Here is a 22,865-nt window from a genome sequence, read left to right on the forward strand (position 1 = left end):
TCTTGACCTTAGAATTCTTAGTTTGCATTTTCTATGTTTCACCCACGTGACAGTTTAAACTTATTAATATAGTGCACTGACTTGAATAAATAAGCAACATACTTGTTTGCAGTTTCAATTTTAGTGTTGAAGGTATCTAATTTTACCCATTGGGTAAATCACCTTCATCTGTCATTAGTGATGAAAAGCTGAGTATCAGAATTTTGAAGTTGTAGAAAGTTTTGATTTTAAGAAAGCAGTTCAGTATACCTCTTTAACAGCTTTTTTATTTGGATGTTTGCATTTGAACAAATATAAAATGTATGTCCTACCTACTTTTTTCCAATAATCTACAAAAGTGATAGCAACTAATGGGTCAAACATATATTACAGTCACACACTTGATCACTTTCTTCTTCCCATAATGCTGTGGGTCCCTTTTGCAAATTTAGATGCAAACCTTTCAGCACAAGTGTTAGGTTAGCTGGGCAGACCAGCCATTATGTCTCATTTGCACAAACTTTTTTTTCTCATGTCATTGCAAATTTGTTATCTCTGAAGAGCGAACACAAAAATGTCTCAAATTATTCATTGGTATTCCTACTCTCTACTTATTTGTGTGAAGTGTATAAATAGGAAAACAAATAGAAGCTTAAAAAAAGTTTTGTGTCTTTAGCTACATCTGTGTTGGGAGCCTACATTTGTTCTCTAGGCTGTGGTTTAATTCCAAGGATAAGATCTGGAGGGTATAGAGGCCAGATGAACTCTTCATTTACTGGGAAGGTTTTGGAACGGCAGGACCAGAAGGGTGATTTTAGAGGATCAGAGACAGAAAGAAAAGTGTGTCAAATAAGAATGGCAAGATAAGGACAGACAGATAACGTGAGTTAGGAGAGTGGCTAAGAAAGTCAAATTCAAGATTGAGTCAAATTCAACCTCTCAGAGGTTACTCAGGACTTTCATATTGTTTTTAGGATCATGGTTCACAGGTGGGCAGGGCTGTTCATAGACGCCAGTGGGCAGTGTCAGCAATATTCTGCTGCAGAGTAGTTTTCTTCTTACAAAATTTTCAGTATTGTTATTGTCACTTTTCCAAACTACTTTCTTTTACCCAAACCATTTATAGAACACTTAATAATCATAAAAGTGTATTAGGGACAATTTTGAAATCTGAGTATATTCAGAGAAAATTTCTGTGGTTATGCGCTCACAATAGGAACCAATTAAGTGGTAGTTTTTCATAGGAATACTTATTTTCAAGCTCTCAAGTGACGCAAGTCTGAAATATTGCTCATGATGTGACACTTATTTTTGTGACACTTATTTTTATATATCTATATTCCAGTAATAATTTATGCAGCCATCATTTTCTAAATTATTAAAATTAAATGTCTATACAAAGAATATGCGATGAAGAATAAAAATGATTGGAAATAAATAATCCAAATCGTTTGAAAATTTTATCAGTTTCTTTTTGCAGACCCTTCAAAAACAAATCAGTAGTGGCCTTTATGGAATAGCAGCCCATTTCTGTATTTATCACTGAACTTCCCTTTTGGTAACTATTTTTTTAAGCATGTTTTTGTTCCTTTGGAATATTTACCAGACACATTTCAGAATAAGTAACACTGTCTGCTTGAGTGATAAAAATTGCTAACATCTTCCATGTCCTTACCTGCATACTTTCTGGGGGGAGTGAGAAAACCTATATGGGCCTGAAAACCCATATATGTAATTTATAAAACCCAGTTTGGTCCTAAATAACTTGATCATACTCAATGGTGCCCTATTTACAGTACCTATTTTGCAAAATATCAGGGTTTTTATATGTTTCATCTGAGCAGTTAGATTCTTATTAAAGTCAGTAAATACATAATGGCTTTTCTGTTTTATTTTTCAAGGATCCTCTGTTTCATCTGGAATTGCACAGGTCTGAAAGAGGAAGAGGCAGATGTCCTTTTGATCCCAGCTCCTCCTTCATCTCTACCTTAATTGGTAATTATTTTTGCCACAGACATTAGCTGGCCATCATATTGATTTTGAAACTTTGGTTCTCTTAGTGTTTCTTGGTATGTGTTGACGAGTCCTATGTATTTATTGGTGTTGAGAGCAAGGATAAAAAATTTTAAGCCATGCTAAGCTGAGCCAATTTGAGTCTAAAATGAGTGCAATATACTTGACATATGTGTGTCAAAACACAAATTGTTGCTTAATAACTGGTATAAAACATGTTGTATTGTGCCATTTATTGTTCAAAAAATGGAGCTATGGGCATACTTTATAAAACCTGGCCAGAGAGGCTGAACTATTGTAATATATGTTAGTTCCTTTTGTTTTAATTGCTCTGTGACTTTAGGGGAACTTTAAATATTCTCTTCTTGTTGGCTTTCTTTATATCAGTAGAATTCATCAGAAAGTCATCTCAATTGAGAGCTTTAAAGTTATTTATCTAAATTCCTGTTTACCTAGAATGTTAACTATAGAGGTTGACCAGTTCAAACTTCCACTAAATGTCCACATTGAAATAGTAGAATAAGCTGCCGTGTCTGGTCTCAATTTCCATTTGATTCCATTTAATTAGATGAGGTACCTGAGTACATCACTTAAAACACAATGAAATTATTTTTCTTGCTCTTTTATATTCTTGGGACTCAATCAAAAATGGCACCTTTGTCAAAGTACTCCAGCACTGTGATGGTGGAGATGGGGGAGTTCCCAAACATAAACCTGAAGAGAGCTCTCCCTGACATCCAACGAGGTGCTATTAGGAATCCTTTTTTCAAAAAAAAAAAAAAAAAGGAATCCTTTTTTCTCAGTGTTACGAAGTTCTGATATAGGGATGGTACAGATGTATGAATTTCTGTTAGTAAATTTGCAATACTTAGAGTTATATGCTAATACAAGGTTATGCTGTTTACAGAAGATGGGAAAGTGTGAAACAGCATGTAGGGATTTCGTATCTTAAATGAAGGGTTAACACTTAAAACTTCCCACTGATGAGTAATCAGAATACCATATGCTTGATTTTGAGTTGATACAGATATTCTTGTGTATTCTAGAAACTCTATAGCCTCTGAATTTATCCAGTTGATTTTGATGGGCCTTGCATCCCACTCTTTTTATTTCCCCGTCCCAGTCATCATACTTAGGTCCAAGAAAGTAAAGCTTCTTTTATATGTGCAGTTGACCTTTGAACAGCACAGGTTTCAACTTCATGGGTACAGATATTTTTTTTAAATAAATACAGTGCAGTACTGTTAATGTATTTTCTCTTTCTTATGATTTTCTTAACAACATATCTTCTGTAGTTTAAGAAAACAGAAGATAATACATGTAACATACAAACTATGTGTTAACCAATTATTGTGTGTTATCCTTCAGCTTCTGGTCAGTTAGTAGTTAAGTTTTTGGAGAGTCATAAGTTATATGCAAATTTTCAACTGTACAGGTCAGCGCTCCCAACTTCCATGTTCCTTAGAGGTCAACTGTCTATTTGTGGAGCAAAGATCTTATGTTAGCTCTAATTAATAGGAAAAGATTGATTTGCTTCAGCCCCATAATTTACAAAGGCTCTAAGATGAGATTTCACATAGGAAGTAATTAAGGTCTTCCGGAGCTTGAATAAAGAGAGGTAATATTTTTAAAGAATATAATATTTTCAAGAAAAGTAGTATTTTAAGATAGCTAGCATTCCTCTGCTAACCTGTGTGTGTGTGTGTATAAACAGAATATGAGGAAGAGAGACTTTAAATATGAAAATAAGGTTACCTAAGCTTAACTTTAATAGGAATAAAAATCTTGGGAGTGACACTTTCAGTGAATGCCAGATCCATAAACGTTAGAAATGGCAGTGTGTTCATTAAAATACATGCATTTAATAGACTTTTTTTCTTTCTAATGCCTTTAGTGCTTTTGGAGGTAACTTCATAGGTTTAAAATTTGAACATATTCGGAAGAGATTTTCTTATCATTTCTTTTACCATACATCTTGCACAGAATAGGCCTCCTGTAAAAATATTCACTGAATAGACTCAGTATTCATAAACAAACACAAAACAAATTTTGGTATATTATTCATAAGAATATTATAAATGATATTGAAAGTAGGAAATTACAGCATAAACACTACTTCTATAGTGAAATCCTAAGAAGATTAGCACACCATTTATTTTTAACATTTCACTTAAATGGTTTAAAACAATTTCTTTAGTCACCCTGCCACTCAGCACTAAGCCTCCCTGGAGCTTATTTATGCATGAAACCAGGAACTTAAAACTGAATTTTTTAAGAGGGGAAATATTACTGGAGGGACATTTCCAAGTGGGTTTCATTGAACTTCCAAATCAAATTACACTGTGCTGAAATGTGAAGTGCTTGCCATCTGGGTGGCTGTTTCGCTTATTCAGAAGAGAAATCAAATCATAAGAGCCCTCCAAACTAAACACAAAAGTTATAGGACTAATCCCTCCAAAGAGAAGAAATAAAAATATAATTCTTCATATTTATCCACTAGCTTTCATCCCAAAGTACCTTTGAAAGATCATTCACTCGCTGTAGATAGGCAGCAGCCACTGAGATGGAAACCCGATAACCTATGTGAGCCAGCAACTCAAAAAGAGAGGAAGTCGGAATAATTCACCCAGTTGAAAAAACAGCAGGAATATTGGCTGGAAAAACGGAGCTACCTGAGTTGGAATTTGGCAAGCTCGGCGTAGTTCACTCTGACAGGGAAAGAATGCGTTAATATGGTATTTTATGACCACACGTGTTCTCTGTTGATGAGTTAGGACAAGACTCCAGCAAAACGATGACCATCTTGAGACCACGATCCTTCTTTGTTTCTTTGTTAAATGTGGGTCGTGCTTACTGTCTGATGCCTATTCACCTTGACATGTGCTTTCATGATAAGAAACTGGAATTTGTAACAATCCTCATAAAGCTAACAAGGCCCACAAAGAAAAAAAATGTGCTGGCAAATCAAAGAAGGTCTTATTATTTCTTAACTTTAGATACAGTTTTCATTTCAGATAACAAATTCAGTTGGCTGAAGATCACGTGAACTAAAAGCTCACCAAAAAACTGAGTAAAGAAAGATTATTTGCGAGGTAAAAGACAAGTTAACAAACATGTTTTAATTAAATTTATCATCTAATTTAGGAAGGAACTTTTAGTATCTTGCAATGATTCCATGTGAAACAGAATTTAAGGAGTAAAACAGCCTCGTTGTTTAGTTATGTTGTGAATGTTCAGAAATCAATTGAAATGAAATCATATGTTGACTATGGTTGCTCTCCAAAGGCCATTTGGTTTTAACATAATTTATCTTGGTGGCATATAAATTCATACCACAGGTGCAATATTTCTACATGTTTAGCCACATTTTCCCCTACTATGATTACTAATTTGATCTTTAAAAAAATGGTCTTAAGTAAATGTCTGAAGAATATAAGACATTACAACCTGTCCTTTTTTAAGATTTTTTTCATTTATTTGAGAGACAAAGATAGAGAGCATGACGGAGGAGGGGCAGAGGGAGAAGCAGAGTCCTGCTGAGTAGAGAGCCCAATCAGGGCTCAATTCCAGCACTCTAAGATCATGGCCCGAGCCAAGGGCAGATGCTTAACTGACTGAGCCGCCCAGGTGCCCCACACCTGATTTTAAAGGCGCTTTTTTGAAACAGTGAATTATTTAGTAAAATAAATTGCTGTATTAGTTGCCTATACCTTTTATTTCATCCAAAGACAGTATTTATTTTGCTACTAAACTATTGGGTTTGGTGACTGGCCAAATAAAAATTCAAGAAATATAAATATATATATTTAAAAGAGGGAGAGAGGAGGTGGTGAGCAGAGGGAGAGAGAAAGAGAGAATCTCAAGCAGACTCCATGGTCAGTAGGGAGCCCAACACAGTGCTCGATCTCAGGACTCTGACATCATGACCTGAACTGAAATCGAGAAGTGGACACTTGTCTGACTGAGTCACCCAGGGGCCCCAGAAAATATGTTCTTTATGTCATATATCATTTTGGCTAGGAAGAAAAATATTGGCTGACTTTTTTTCATCAGCTCTGTTGGATATAATATTGTAATATTCTTAATAAATTCATAACACCTTCAGCAACTGCAGGATTTTTCTTATATTTTGCCCTCTCAGTTCTATTGCCCCCTTTTTTTTTTAACATTTCATTCTGGCCCAGATTTGTAGTAATTTAATATTTATTGTATGTGCTATGACTATGGTACACTGATATGCATGTTACTAGCATTTGGGGGAAAACCACTCTAATTTGTCATGTACTTTTTCTTTACTTTCGAAGTGTTAGCTTTGTTATAGGATATTTTTAGGATACTTCTCCAGCTAAAGACACTATATTTTATTTCAACAAATAGCCATGAATAAGATATTTTAGTCACTGAAATTTTCTTTCTGAACTTTTTTTTAGTTCTGTTACCTTTTTTTAACAAATAAATCTACAAACATTTTTAGCCACAGAAATTTTCTTCCTGCCCTTTTATTCATACTAATGAGACCTTTGTGAATATATCTTCTCATTTTATATTCTGCGAATTGAGAGTCAGTGTTGACTGAATGAAAGTGAATTGGAATATATGCATAGGAAATTTAAGTAATTATTTCAAGTTATTAATAGCATTACAAAAATTTTTAAATAAATATTCCTTTTAAATTAATTTTATTCAGGACACAGTTATGAATGAATACTTCTGGCACAAAATATGACTTAATAAGTATCAGAAAATAAATGAAAAAATCTAAATGAAGGTAAAACATACGTCTTTATAATTGCAACCTCTACATAACAAACAAGGTATATTGCCTTATTTCTTGAATTCACCCCAATTGTACAGAAATTTAGACTTAAAGTTATTCCTTTAAAAAAATAAATAAATAAAGTTATTCCTTTGCCATGTTCCTGTCCCTAAAAACATTTACAATTTCTGCTGTGCACTCCCATTTGGCAAAATGCCAGTTACCCACCTGTCGTTGCTTCTGACCATAGCTACTAGTCTCTGTGGGCCTCTTTGAATATTTTGTTTATGGATTCCTCAAAACAAACAAAAATTATAAGGATAGGAGGAAAGAAAGTCCAAACAATGACTTCATAACTAAAAAAAGGATATGTTCTGTCTGGTTACTTTTAGTAACCCTAAGCTGAGTGTGTGAACTGGGATGTGGATGTTGGAATACATGGATCATTCTAATCCAGACTCATCCTCTCACATGTATTTTGTTTCTATTTGCAATGATGCATGTTACAGTCATTCTATAAAATAATGCACCTGATGTTATAATGATTTTCTACCGAAATTAATATGACTCAGTTATAAGATGTAGCAGTTAAATCAGTCTTTAGCCATGTGCTCTCCATGAGGCAAATATATTACACAGTATTTAGCTGTGTAGACATTTACCACATAAATAGGAGAAATGCCTGAGTAAAACTTAAAAAGATAAAAAGCACAAGAAACTGAATTTTTTTTCTTACCAATTGAAATCTGTATTTCTGACACGGTGACTAAAATCTCAAATCGATCAGTTAGTATACTGATCCATGGACAAAGTATACAGTCCATGGACAAAGCTATTAGTAAGTTTCATAAAATAAGAAGGCAGTGAAGGATGTTCAAATGAAACTTCAATTAGAGTTTGTTCTGTGAAAAAGGAATTAGGTAGAAAACGATTGTCGTGATGCAATTTAACTAAACATTATTTACAGTGGATTTGTTTTTGTATATTGCAAAAGAGTGAAATGATCCTTATTTTCTTTCATATGAGCAATTTAGTGTAGACACAGTCTTTTGGGGCTGAAACTATTAGGTACAAATACTGGAAGAAAATAGAGTCCTTGTGTTCATGAATTAAAAAACTTCTAAATATTGACTTTTTAAGGAAGAAAAATTCAAGGAACTCTTGTTACTCATATAAATGCCTAATAGGGGCAGCCTGGGTGGCTCAGCGGTTTAGCGCCACCTTCAGCCCAGGGCATGATCCTGGGGTCTCAGGATCGAGTCCCACATCGGGCTCCCTGCATGGAGCCTGCTTCTCCCTCTGCCTGTGTCTCTCAATCTGGGTCTCTCATGAATGAATGAATAAATAAATAAATAAATAAATAAATAAATAAACAAATAAATAAATACCTAATAGTTTTTTCTTACTTTTAACCTTTTTTTTTTTCCTGAAGCACTTTTTAAAACTCAGAATCTTGTTCTAAGTGTTTTTTGCATTTCCTGAAGCACTTTTTAAAACTCAGAATCTTGTTCTAAGTTTTTTTTTGCATTTCGTGGCTTTTTTAAAGTTAAACACCTAAAATAATTTTGAGATATATTCACTTACTAATACATTGTGCTCTTCATTGATTCAACAAATGCTTATTGAGCACTTTCTGCACAGACACTGTGCAAGATATCGAGGAAAAAAAATATATTAGACATATCAAGAGGCCTACATTCTAGTGAGGCAAAAAGTCAAACATAAACAGTCAGTTAACATAAAGGGTGATAGAAATAGGCCCGGGGGCTATGTTGGTAGTAGGAAACAATAAACTAACAAAAATTTAGTCAAGGAAGGCTTCATAGAGGAAGTGGGGAATGGCCAGGTACATGGAGGTGAGGCAAGCTCAAGAGATTACACGTAGGTCTCTGTGATTTGACAGTAATGAAGACCATGAGATATTGAACACTTTAGCCACAAGCAAACAGCAGATTCAAGCTAGGGTCTTAGCATGACAGATTTCTAACGGAGACTATTCCCACTATTCTTACGTCTGCCCATGGAGCCTACGTTAAGCATGACAATAGTAAGTTACATTCACCTGTCAAAATACCCTGCAGATGCTCTATTTTTTTTTAGGTTATAACCACACTTGACCATTAAAATTAACATGACCTCAGTTGCCATCAGTATTCAGTGCTATAACAAATGAAATGTAAATATATGGCGTAAAAATCAAATTGGTTAATTATATTCAGAATACTGAACTAGATGAGATACCAGTTAAATTTATGGCTGAGCTAATACATTTATTAAATATCCTGTCTCCATAGACATACAAAACTGAAAACTTAGATAATTCTGTTTTTATCATTGGAACTCTAAAACTTATTTTTTTATTTATATGAAATCTTTTCTTCTTATTCCATGAAAACATGATTTATCCAGATTTTTTTGTACTTGTAAAATACCAATATATTCATTCACAAATTTACCGTAATTATATCCAACAGTTATGATTTTAAAGTATTCAGTTGAAATATGGTACATATATACCTCATATATTTGCTGTAAATAGTATTAATTATAATGATGCTGAATATTTTGGCTCATTTAATTATTATAAAGTAATATTGGTGCCTAAAGCCTTGTTCTACTTTATGATTTTTCATTGAAGTTTTTTTTTCCTTAGGAAAATTTTTTACCCAGCATAACTATTATCTATTACTATGAATTTATTTTGTTCTTTACACCGATAATAAGCTATGAAAGGAGAATTTTTCCCTTCTGAGGAAAATCTAACATTTTCAACAGAAACACATTTGGTTCAGTTTACACAGCATAGAGTTTTTAAGCACCTGTCTGATTTCTTTGAAGTTAAGTCATATAGTTCATATTGTGTTATTTGAATTGTTCACAAACGATTTTCTTTTATCTGAATACACAAAGGGAAATTGGGTAAAATTGGTAATATATCATCTTTTCCTTTGTGTAGATAACTGGTCTTGGATGTAGTATTATTTGGTATCATAGGGTTGCCATCTAGTGGCTCGAAGGGGTACTTGCTTGTTAAGTTTGTAAATTGATAAAAGGAGTAGAATGACACACCGTGTTTCAGATCGGGGTAAGTGCAATGAAATTGTTGTAAACCAATATGAAATTATTTTCCCATAATAGTAATGTTCTCAAATGTCAAAGTTCTAGAAATATTTTAAGAAATTAAGTCAAATCAAATGTTAAAAACTTAATAGAAAACTGTCATGATTTTTAAGAGATCTACTTTTTATACCCATTATGCGTTAAGCATTCAGCCAAGTCCATATTAGAAAAATAAGTTTTGTTTAGAATAATTTTCCAAAATGGCCTTTATATTTTATATGAAGAAAATAATCAAGTTTAATAATTAGCAAGGAAATCATTTCAGAAAAATCCTCACTCTGATGGTTTAGAAGTCATTGAACCCTTTTATAGGTCATCTCATTCTTTTATACCATAAAGTTGATGTTCCCCAAGGCCTTTTAATGAATTTAACATGACTTTCTTTTACCTATGTGCAAGTAGTGCAGGATGCCTCCCATTTAATGATTCATATCCCTGACCACTGAATGCGTTTATCTCAAAATACACCTTCTCCACATACAGATATAACTTTCTGATGAATATAACATTAACTGACTTTGATATAAATTATGTTGCTTTTCTTCCCTTTTGTTACCAAACAACGTACTTCATTAAGAGTTCTGATATAACTTTTCTCTATCAAATAATATTTTAAGTCTAGAGATAAAGCATCTTTGTTTTTCATTTTCTGTTATGTCCCTTATTACACCTCTCAGAGAGCGTACACTCAAGCATGCGGGATGAAGTCAACAAGTACAGCTTTTTTTTTTTCTTAACTTGTTAATGGGAAAATTTTCAAATACAAAGAAAAATGGAAAGAGAAGTACAATTTATGTCTTTATACCATTTACCTGGATTCATCAATTGTTAATACTCTAACACATTTACTTCTCTCTATCCTGTTTCTCTTTTGTTACATGTATGTATAGCTTAAAAATGAATTCCTTTGTGGGAAACCTGGATTTTATTTATCTGTTTCCTATATATTTTTAAGTATCCACAGTGAATTTTGTGAACCAAAAAAGCTATTTACATTTATTTGTCTTTGTATAAATGAAATAGGTTTATTATTATAACGTTTCTAAAAGCTTATTTTTCCTAAGGCGTCCAATTCAATTTATATCTTATTTTTCTATTTTTAGATCTGATAAAACAAAGGTAATTAGCTTCACTTTTTAAAAAGTAAGCCAGTTAAATTGAAAATAAACTTCTTTATGAAGTGTCTTATTTACAACTCATTTGATTATTTTCTGAAATTTTAAACCGTATAAACGTATTTAGTCTATTCAAAGTTTTAGAGGCCTTACCTTAGAAAAGTCTCTTTATAAATATTTAAATAATTTTTAAAATCTATTAGGTCTATTAATAAAATTTATAGACCTAAGAGTCGCCTGGGTGGCTCAGTTGGTTGAGCATCTGACTCTTGATTTCAACTCAGGTCAGGATCTCAGGGTCCTGAGAAATGACACATCTCGAAACCCTGCATACATTTATGATTCCTTGGTCTGATTTTAAGTCTGGGACCTCCACCACATGTAACTAACTTTGTTCATTCTGTTAATGATTAAATTATAAATTCTTTATACCATTCCCATCTAAGCCACAGATTTACAAATTAAGTGACAACTAATTGGATTATTTACAGCTCTGTCAGACTTTGTGATTCCCACACTAAAATCATGTTAATGGAAGCAATTTCTTGTTCCAAGAAGGATTCGAGTTAGCTGACTTACATATAATACTGCTACTACTACTACAAAAATTAATAATAATCCCCTGATGATATGAGGATTAGAAGAAGTTTAGTAAAATAAAATGAACCAGATTACTTGCCAAAGATTCATATAGGTCTGGGGTGCCTAGATGGCTCAGTTGGTTAAGCATCGGACTCCTGATTTCAGATCCGGTCATTATCTCAGAGTCATTAGATTGAGCACTGCGTGGGCTCTGTCCTGAGTGGGGCGTCTGCTTGAGGTTCTTTCCCTCTGCCTCTCCCTCGACTCATGTGTGCTCTCTCTCTGTCAAACAAATAAATACATCCTTGAAAAAATATATTCATTAGATCTTAGTATAGGCCCACTATTGTTTAAAGTATTTTACTCTTTACAATACTTGCGAGTACTTTTCCTATTTGGAAATGAGGAAACTGAGGCACAGAGAGGTGAAGCAACTAGGCCACGTTCACACAGCTAGTGAGTGGCAGAGTCAGTATTCAGGCTCCAGCAATCTGATGGTACCATCCATGCTCCCACAATAGGACTCATTTCATAAGGTCATAGACACAGTGATGGATACGTTTAACATAATTGTGGCCTATAGATTGTTGTCAGATCCAGAGAGAAATACTGACTTCTTTTCTACCTGATGTTTCCATGTAGGTAGTGAATTGTTTGCTGGACTCTATAGTGACTACTGGGGCCGAGATGCTGCAATCTTCCGGAGTATGGGGCGACTGGCTCATATTCGCACCGAGCATGATGATGAGCGCCTATTGAAAGGTAGCGTCCAGGAGAAAAGAATGTGTAAATCAGAATTGAAAGCAAGTGTAGAACTCTTGGGAAATTTGCCATTTTGATAATAATGATACAAATGTCATTTATAGTTTTACAAATTTCAGAATTTTAGTAATATTCCTAAATTAAAATATTATTGATAGTATGCATATGAATTTGATATTTTATATCAAAATGGACTGGCTTTACTATAAAACCAAATTGCCTTCATAGCAATACTTAGAAATTGAGATTTAAATGAAGAAATCAAACCAAATATATAAAAAGCAAAAACAAAACAAAAAACCTAAAAATCCCTTTTATCCAATAAATTCTGTTTTCTCTTTGTCTGTTGATATAATTCTGGATGAATTGATTACTTTGCTTTACTTATTTTAATAGGATCATATTGTATTTAGAGACAAAATTCTAGGAAATTCACGAGCCATTCATTGACAGAATTCTTTATGAAGAATAATGTTTATGTTTTGGCACACTGGTCTATCCAGGGATTAAAAGATCATTTAATAATGAATGATTTTATTATTTTTAGCCTTTTTGTTAAGCTTTAGAATGCACAGTCATTATTGGCAGCATGTCAGCATTAAAATATTTGACATACCATATCAGCCAAGGGTGGTTCTCTTAGATCCCTTAGACTACAACTCAAAATAAATTTTCTACCTTAAAATTAAAATGGTCTTCCATGAGCTGCACTGGTAGATAATCTATGAATTTTTAAAAAATGATAAACTTCTTTACTAAAATACTTTACATATATTTATGTTGACTTTTTATATATATGGGAGGAAATTTATGGAGATAATCACCATCGTGCCCCTAATCTGTTCTTTGAATGCATTTTTAAGGTATGTTGTTTGAAATTGGTTTTTCCTTTCTTGACCCTTATTTTCCAATTAAAATGTCCTCTAATAGTTCTAAACCAAATTGTTGGTTTGCAATGAGAAAGGAGATATCTACATTTTAATGTTTATACAAAATTTCAAGGAAAAGACTTATTGAAACTGAAGCATTCATGTGATCTGTAGTTTATTAGAAGAACCTAGCATTTCGCTGTGACAGCTATTTTACTTTTCTTCTTTTTTATATCTATAGAACCAAAATTTGTAGGTTCGTATATGATTCCTGACAATGAAGATCGAGATGACAACAAAGTGTATTTCTTTTTTACGGAGAAGGCCCTGGAGGCAGAGAACAGCGCCCATGCAATTTACACCAGGGTGGGGCGGCTCTGTGTGGTGAGGCCTGCCTTTCTTTCTCATTCTGCGTGCTTATCTCATGATTTACCCGTCAGGCCTTGGTGAGATTGCATAGTAGGCTTTTTACTTTAAGATATTTTCTAGTTAAAAAAATATATATATATATATATTTTCTAGGACTCTGTAGGCTGCCTGAAACCAATATTTGCTATCTGATCTTCATACTTCACATGTCCTGAAAGTTTTAGCTTAAAAGAGCTGTGTATTTTCAAGACCATACTAAGAAGAGATAGTTTGTAGTTAGGCTACATTTCTCCCTAGAAGGAGTTTGAACCCCCCTTTTACAAATTAATTTAACCAAAATCTTTTTAGTCCACGTTCTAACTAATTTATATTATATGTCAACAATTCGGTTAGTTGATTCTGTAGAAAAAACATCTGTGGTTGGTTGGATATTCAGATAGGCTGCTAGTGAATATTCAAAACCAACTGAAGGGGGATCCCTAGGTGGCTCAGCAGTTTAATGACAGCCTTCGACCCCAGGACATGATCCTGGAGACCAGGGATTGAGTCCCACGTCCAGCTCCCTGCATGGAGCCTGCTTCTCCCTCTGCCTGTGTCTCTGCCTCTCTCTCTGTGTTTCTCACATTATTTCTCTCTGAATAAATAAATGAAATCTTTAAAAAAAAAAAAAACAAAACCAACTCAAGTAGCTATATGTATTGAGAGAATGCTAATAATATTGCAAATGTAAGGTTATTTTGCTATTTAAGAATAAATTTAAGAATAAATAAAGAGGAAATTAATATATACAGATTTATGTCCATGTAGGTACACCTGTGTGTGCACATGTGTGCAAACATGAATGTATGCTGTATGTGTGTATGTATGTATTTCTAAAAGAAAGAAAGAGTGAATGCTTTCCGTATGTCTGAGATAAGCAGATTATTTCAATAAAATAATATTAAAGGTCACTGTATTTTAAAAGCCACTACTTTATAAAGGATAGACCACTCTATTAACATTCTTTAATACCTGGAAAGTATATTTAATGGACCAAAGTGAAAGGATACTAACAAGGCAAAATACAAAAACCTCAAAGAAATTGTGCGGGGAATTGCTTCTATGGTATTATTTAAGGATAAGGCTAATTTCTCCAGATTAAATTTAAAAAATGACAACCGTTCTCATCTGTATGTTTAATAATGCAGAATTTGTTGTTGTTAGAAGTTCTTTAGGCACTCACTGACCTAATTTTGCTTGTCACAGAATGATGTGGGAGGACAGAGGATACTGGTGAATAAGTGGAGCACGTTCCTAAAAGCGAGACTGGTTTGCTCTGTACCAGGAATGAATGGAATTGACACATATTTTGATGAATTAGGTAACTGCTATTGCGAGAATTAAGTTTTACTCTTTGATATTTATTCCTCTCTATGACCCTCACTTTCCCTAGCACATATGGAAACTTGCTTCCTGCAACGAGCAAGTTTCTGTTCTTTCATTCGAACCGGGTCCACGTGGTAGGCTCAGAGGAGTTGCGGGCCCAGGAGATCCCTCTCAATAGCTTACAGCCAGCACCTCGTTCCTTCCTCCAGGCCCAGCTCAAGGTCATCCTGAACAGCCACGTGTTTCACTCTGTTGTGATTTGGTCATGGTCGTATGATTGTGTATGGAAAGAAATTGGTATCATAAATCTGCAATGGATTCTAAGCTATTTTACATCAGTATATTTCCTTTGCAAAGAGGACTAAAAATATTAACATAATGGTCTTTAATTTTCCAGAGGATATTTTCTTGCTGCACACAAGAGATCATAAGAACCCAGTTATATTTGGACTCTTTAACACTACCAGGTGAGAAATTTATATGATCGGTAAAAACGTTATGAAACAAAATATGCCTTACTTCTTCACTGTGTATGTAAGTTGCAAAGACTGTTGACCCATTGGCATTGTCTATTATTTTATATCACCAATTTCTCTTTGTTCTCTTATGTTTGCAATGTTATTTTTAAAGCCATGAGCTCAATTTGGATCTTTATTTGTTTCTGTTTGAAGCACCCCAAGACCCTTCCATGCTCAGTATCTTAAACTCCTCTCTCTCTGAGCTGCAACAGAGTGATTTTCTTTCCATATAGTTTATAAGATATTATTAGTTCCATGCTGTGGAGGCTAGTGTAATTCTTTTAATTGTCATATGGTTTTCCAAGTCAGGTTTTTCAAGGCTGTCTATCAACTGTCTATCACTCAGCTTTGGACGTTTTTCCTACAAGATTATACCTTGACAGAATCTGCGTCTAACTCATTAGAGTTCCATCACTATGATTTCATTTACCCACCTCTCTTACTTCCAATGACTTTCTCTTCCAACACTGATTTATATCATTTCTCTACTACTTGTCACTTGCCATCTATAAGAAATATTCCTTGATATCTTAATCACAGAGCACTTTGCTTACTCCTTGACTCAGGCTGTCCTGCTCCCATGTAGATTCATAGCAAACATATTCATTATTTGCCTCCCATGTGTTAAATTTAAATAAGCTGTTCAAGTTTAGGGCTTATAACCTATTATTTTTCTCTGTAGCCTGTTTGTATTTTGTTGATTGAAGAGTATTGGGAAAAAATGAAATACTATTTCATGTATATCAATACATGAATAAAAAATATTATTAGAATCAGTTTGGGTTGAAAGATTACATATATAATTTCCAGAGTGTTTCATCCCAAGTAGGAGAGAGTGGAGTGAGATGACTGGAGTGAGAAAAAAGGATATACCTCAGGATGCCTGGGTGGCTCAGCTGGTTAAGCATCTGACACTTGATTTTGCCTCAGGTCATCATCCCAGGGTCTTAAGATTGAGCCCCGTGTCAGAGTCTGCTGGAGATTCTCTCCCATCCTCTCCCTCTTCCTTCCCCTGCTCGTGCTTGCTCTCTCAAATTAATAAATAATTGTTATTTTTAAAAAAAAGAATTCTACCTCAGATAGAATTCACTTCCTCTTGCATTGCACTGGCCTTAAACTATGTTATTATCATGTTTACCTTGTGTGCTTGGGGTCTTTCCACAAAGCTTTTTTTTGTTGTTGTTATTTTCTTCAGCAAGTGATTTCTTTGAAAAAAAAATAATGTTCTTTCGATAAATATTGTGCTATTGTAAGGAGACCTTTTCTTCAACAGAGAAACATGGAAACAATTTTTGCTAATCAGTTCTTCCTTGATGCAAAGAAAAGTAGTGAATGTAGATTGGTAGTTGTCACAGTCCACGGAAAATCCCTAGATTTTTTTTTTTAACTTCATCTTTATTCTTAAGCCAGTGAAGAATTTATACACTGCATTCTAATTCCATGGCTTTATATCATAAGTAAAAGCTAAGGGATAACCAGAATAGGTTTTCCGTGGGTTAGTATGATCAGTTCATAAGCTACTTTCCTAAGTGATAGCATAATGGATCTGTCTAGATTTCAAAGACAACAGGTAATTTTCTTCCATGATTTCAATTTTGACCGTTCAATTTATACACAAATCTGAGGAAAAGGCTTCCCAGCTGTTACCTGATGTAAAAGTTGGTATTTGTAGCATGGTGATCAAAGGTTCATTGCCACTTTAGTTGGGAGACTATCTCTGGCTTTCTCACTATCGCAGGCATTTCCAATTGCTTCAAGGTGTGTTGTAAAACGTGTGAACTGATGTCCTGAGACAGTAATGTAACTGCTGTTCTACAGGTATCTCGGAGCGTAGGAACTTTTACATTTAGAAAGAACTGTGCATTGTGCAGAGCACTTTTTACAAACATTAATTATTTTGATTCTCACAGTGAGGAGGCTGGGGACATGTTATAATTTATTTAGATCATACCAAATTAAGGAATACGGCCAGATTTTTAGAACAAATCACTTAACAAGGGCTTTTTTTTGGCAGAATCAACTGCAAATGCCCCCAGTAAAACTTGGTATAGTTAGTCATCTCCTGTCTTTATCGTTTTTATTAAAAAGAATGATTTCAATTGCTGCTGGTTCTGTAGGTAAAGAATCTGACTTTTATATAATTTTCCCCAAATTAACCTATTTCAGTCCAGTCATCTTTCCACTATGGTACACTTTCAGTAACCTGGAGGTCACTGGTAGAGGGAATATACAGCAAGCTTATTGATGCCTCTGAGACCTCAAGGTAAAGAATGGAGCAAAGCTCCAAAGTTTCATTAGACTTTAACTTGTTATTTGATCACATACACTGAGAAATCAAATAAAATTGAAACAGAAGGAGTAATATTAACAGTATGGTGATTAGGCAAATACTGTCTACTATGAATATAATACAACATACAAGGAGATAAAGCTTAAAATGAATAATTCAACTTGGGAATGAATTCTTCTTTTCAGGCCATATGTACATTTATATATATTTAATAAAAATATAAAAACACAATGTAAGATTTAGCAATAATAAAGTGAGGTGACAAACATCACTTTTTTAGTCTAACAGTGTCATTTGTGGTTTATTATTATAAGAAAGTAAAGAAATGGTAAGTTGTAGAGTTCTAGTACTTGGAAATATTGCAGTAGTTAGTATTTCTAAAATATCCTATATTTAAGAGTTGCAACTTTTTTTATCCAAAAGACTTCATCCTTATCTCTGTAGTCTGAAGGGTGTGGTGAGCTGACTTCTAGTCAGTTCCAGAATAGTAATTCTCCTTCTCTTTTTTTCCTCCAGTAATATATTTAGGGGGCATGCAATATGTGTGTATCATATGTCTAGCATCCGGGCAGCCTTTAATGGACCATATGCGCATAAGGAAGGACCTGAATACCACTGGTCGCTCTATGAAGGAAGAGTACCTTATCCAAGGCCTGGTTCTGTAAGTTTAGGCGTTTAACAACGTATTCTTATTTTATTTAAGGCTCTTTTATTTTTTTATTTTTTTTTTTTTAAGGCTCTTTTAGTAATATTTTGTTCACTGTTTCAGATGCTTTACAAAACTTCCATTAAATAGTTAAAAAATTCTACACCTAAAAGTATGCTTGATTACTTGTACAGTGAAGAAATGACACTTCTTATATCTGGTTGTATTCTTACACTTAATGAAAAAAATCTATGATGGGTACATATTAGCAGCATCATAAAATATGTATCATCATTGATGTTTTGGCTAAGTAGCCCAAAATGACATTTTATTTTTGAGATGCTGGTGAACACAGAAACATCCAATAAAAAGAGCATCACAATCCTCCATTTCTTCAGAAGAATTAGTGCCACATATAAATTCCAAGGGGGAGAAAGTTACCAAATAATTCCATTGTAATATTTGAGTCAGCCTCTCAGTTCCCTAGGCCAAACTTTCTCCTTAGCGTTTTTTTCTGCTTCACCAGAATACTTAGCATCTCATTCAACATCCTTGCCGGCTCCTAGAAGAAAAATGTCAATATAAAAGTGCCACTAGGATTCCAGAAGTTTCACCACTTGCCTCTGCACTCATGCTGCTGCAATTCTCCTTCACTCGCCCTGCAAACTTTTGTGCTTTTACTTTCACGTGTATCTAAAAATGATGATGACGAGGACAATGATGATGATTTTGTGTCGGGTATCCTGTGAACAACTAGGCTGGAAAAATGTAGGCTCATTGTATGTGCTCATGGGCCATGGAGAACAAACATTTAACTTGTCATACATGTCAAAGTCTACACTTTTTTGAGCGGCTGGTGAAAACCCATCACTGTGCTGATTCCACAAGTACTTGCAAGTCAAGGAGAAATCATTTCTGCAGAGCCAAAATCCAAAGTGGAAACAAACCTTACCCCCATTAACAAGTGTAAAGCTTTACCATTTCAATCATTCTCACTAGCTTAAAATTATTACTTCCAGTAAGACATAAAGTATACTTTATTTCACTCTATTGATTGAAATTACAATTTAAATGGAGAAAACCCACTCCTGTGGCTTTGCTGGAAATGCTTCTTGAAACCACATGGTATTAAAGGAGATTTGGAGGAAGTGACTGGTTACTGAACTGCTTCCAGGCTGGTCCAGAATGTTTCCAATTATGTATCATGTAAGTACACTCCAGTGAAAAACTCAGGCCAAATTAAGAAATATGACCTGAATTTTAAAACAAACCATTAAAAATGCCCTCTTTGCAGAATCTGATTGCTACACTACTGTATTTATACCTAAAAGTGAAAAATTCTTTATCTACATAATCATTGCAATTGCTGCTGATTCTGGAGGGAAATACATGAAATGAGGGAGTGCTTAATAACAAGCATGAATCAACCAGTTAAAGGTATTCCAAGAAGTAACCTGGGTGCTGTTGAACATTTCTTTTTAGAGTCCATAGACTCTAGATTCTGAATTCTATAAGAAATGAGGCAGGTTATAGCAAATATTTCTTGTTTTCTCAATTTACTGTGTTGAATCCATACAAAGATAATATAAATTCATACAGATTACAGTAGAAGGGAGAGGAATTTTTCCCCTTAATTAACACTGACAGAATTTGAATAGGTTTCTTTGTTATAGCACTAAAATTCTGTAGTCAGTGAGTCCATTGGAACCATCACATTATTATCTTAATATCAATATGGGAAAACTATTTTGTGCAATTGTGACCCTTAATCCGGAGGAGGGGGGTGTGGAGATTTAGCACAACAAAGAGGCTTTTTGTTTTACTATGAAAATACATTGTTTACCTTTAAAAGTTAATTTACAATCTGAAAAAATAAATTTCAGAAAATGGGGGAAGTAATAGCAATATTTATGATGATACACATTTTTACCACCTTCAAATTATACCAATATTAAATATAGTTCATTTTTCCAAGATTTCACTACTTTCTGTATTTTTCTAGTGTTGCCTGTTTGGAAAGATACAGTCTTTCTTTGCAATTTTTAATGCCAGTTTTATTTCTCTAATGAAAACTATGTGGTTACTAAATATTTCTAACTGTAGTTGATTAATTGAATATATCCAGTTTTCTGATGGTTTTCATAATTTTTAAAAGATTTTATTTATTTTATTTATTTGTGAGAGACAGAGAGACAGAGACAGAGACGGAGACATAGGCAGAGGGTGAAGCAGGCTCCCTGCCAGGAGCCCAATGTGGGACTCAATGCCCGCACCCAGGATCACACCCTGAGCCAAAGGCAGACTCTCAACCACTGAGCCACCCAGGCATCCCTGATGGTTTTCATAATTGATTACAAATGAGCTCTTTGGATTTAAGGCAAAAGAAAAATTATCTAATCCATTTGCATTTCAGTGTGCCAGCAAAGTGAATGGTGGGAGGTATGGAACCACCAAAGACTATCCTGATGATGCCATCCGATTTGCAAGAAGCCATCCACTTATGTACCAGCCCATAAAACCTGCCCATAAAAAACCGATCCTGGTAAAAACAGATGGAAGATATAACCTGAAACAAATAGCAGTGGATCGAGTGGAAGCTGAGGATGGCCAATATGATGTCTTGTTTATTGGGACAGGTAAAGAGATTGAAAAGTACTGAGACATACATATTGAATCTTAAAATCAATAACATTATTCATATTTTAAAAACCTAGCAGTAAATCTGTTAATCCATTAACCCATCTGCACACTGCTTATTCACTGCAGTGGAAGAGAGGATTTGGGGCAGTTACAGTGCCTAATTCCCAATACACAATCAATACTTAGTATCTCTGGACACACGAATACATGAAGGATTGAGTAATTGATGTTAAGAAACAAAACGGGTTCCAAGTAGAACTTTTCACAGAGGAAGGAGGCTACCATTGCAAGGATGGTTGTGTTGAGAGTCTCTGAGGTCCATTTCCACCCTTGGCTGTTCAGTAAGGTCTCAAAGTCTTTCTTGTTTTGTTAAGATTTTATTTATTTATTTATTCATGAGAAACACAAGGAGAGAGGCAGAGACATAGGCAGAGGGAGAAGCAGGCTCCCCAAGGGAAACCCAGTGTGGGACTGGATCCCAGGACCCCAGGATCATGACCTGAGCCAAAAGCAGATGCTCAACCACTGAGCCACCCAGGTGCCCCAGGTCTTACAGGTTTTTAAAAGCTTGGGACAATAACTTCACAGTCTATAATCACAACAATGCTTATCAGGCCCCATGACAATCATCCATTTGTACCAAACAGGCTGAGTGTTACCCATAATGGAGGTAAACTTTTAAAGCAAAGCTATAATATTCTGTATTAATGGAAAAAAATAATAAATACACTAAAAGTAAAATTTTCGAATAAATCTACAACTTCAATTGATCCCATACATTAGATTTAGCTTGTGGAAGAGAACTTGGAATCTCTTAACCTTTGGGGCATATATAACAAAGTCAGTCAAGTACTTTAAATTCTATAGCCATTGGAAAAGTCTTTTAAATTATCATTTCTTTCTTTTTTTTTTTTTGTATGCATTATGTTCATTGCTACAGCAGTTGCTGTTTAGTAGAATAAACATCGTACCATACATAACTTCAATCCTAGATGTAATTCTACAGAGACATTGCATATACCCAGATCAGGAGCCAGGATATAATATTAATATTCATGGTTGGGCTTCTCCATTCATACTTTTTGAAAAATCTAAGATTTAAGTAAGGAAACATTTATCTGATTTGCAGAAATTGATCTCTGGTGTAGGCTATATTTTATCCTTACTCTAGGAGGTTAATGTTACTAATATGCCCTACACTGTGGATTCAAGATTAACAAAGCATCACATTTCTTTAACAAACTTAAAACTACTTGGCCATGTAAGAATTCACTCATAATGACATTTAATAGAGGCTTTTTTTAAAAGTTCCATGAGCAAAAATAATATTTGACAAAATTAAGCATGGGAAAAGGTATGTTATTTTTAAATGTCCTGGAAAATAGCAGTCATATACAATGTATCAGTCCAAGACTGTTTTTGGAAATACTTTTTTGTTAGATTGACCAAAGCTGTTTGAGAGAATTCCAGAAATATCAGATATGTACTTATGCTATTATGTAAACTATGTTTAACTCAAAGATATCATCATATTGAGCCACAGCTTTATAGCACAAAAGAACATATTTGATGAATGTGTGATGAGTTACAATATTGGAAAATCCCACAGATGATAGCTATTTTTCCCCATGTGCTTTAAGAACATGTGTGTGTTTGTGTATGTGTGTGTATAAAACACGGTATAAAAGGGGAGAAAGCCATTGCAAATTGCTAGTTGCAAATTAATAATTTGAGTTTCACCCTTGCTTTTTGCTTGATATAATAACAATTGGATATTTATTATCTGTTCTCAGCTTAAAAATTATAGTTTGTATTCTTTTTCATGTACTATACAGGTAATT

The 22,865-nt window shown here is 34.2% G+C and overlaps 1 protein-coding gene across 4 annotated transcripts in view; it reads left to right on the forward strand.

Annotated features, from left to right (window-relative positions):
• The window catches only part of SEMA3E (semaphorin 3E), a 236,695-nt gene that overhangs the window by 184,742 nt on the left and 29,088 nt on the right, over positions 1 to 22,865 (forward strand). For all 4 annotated transcript variants that reach the window (XM_072791345.1, XM_072791348.1, XM_072791346.1 and 1 more), the window contains 7 exons: positions 1,881 to 1,974; positions 12,208 to 12,327; positions 13,438 to 13,580; positions 14,811 to 14,925; positions 15,328 to 15,397; positions 18,255 to 18,399; positions 20,798 to 21,020. In XM_072791345.1, the coding sequence (XP_072647446.1) occupies positions 1,881 to 1,974; positions 12,208 to 12,327; positions 13,438 to 13,580; positions 14,811 to 14,925; positions 15,328 to 15,397; positions 18,255 to 18,399; positions 20,798 to 21,020 (910 nt within the window). The remainder of the gene's footprint in view (positions 1 to 1,880; positions 1,975 to 12,207; positions 12,328 to 13,437; positions 13,581 to 14,810; positions 14,926 to 15,327; positions 15,398 to 18,254; positions 18,400 to 20,797; positions 21,021 to 22,865) is intronic.

Source organism: Canis lupus, chromosome 21, assembly GCF_048164855.1.
Source record: "Canis lupus baileyi chromosome 21, mCanLup2.hap1, whole genome shotgun sequence".
NCBI classification, from domain to species: Eukaryota; Metazoa; Chordata; class Mammalia; order Carnivora; family Canidae; genus Canis; species Canis lupus.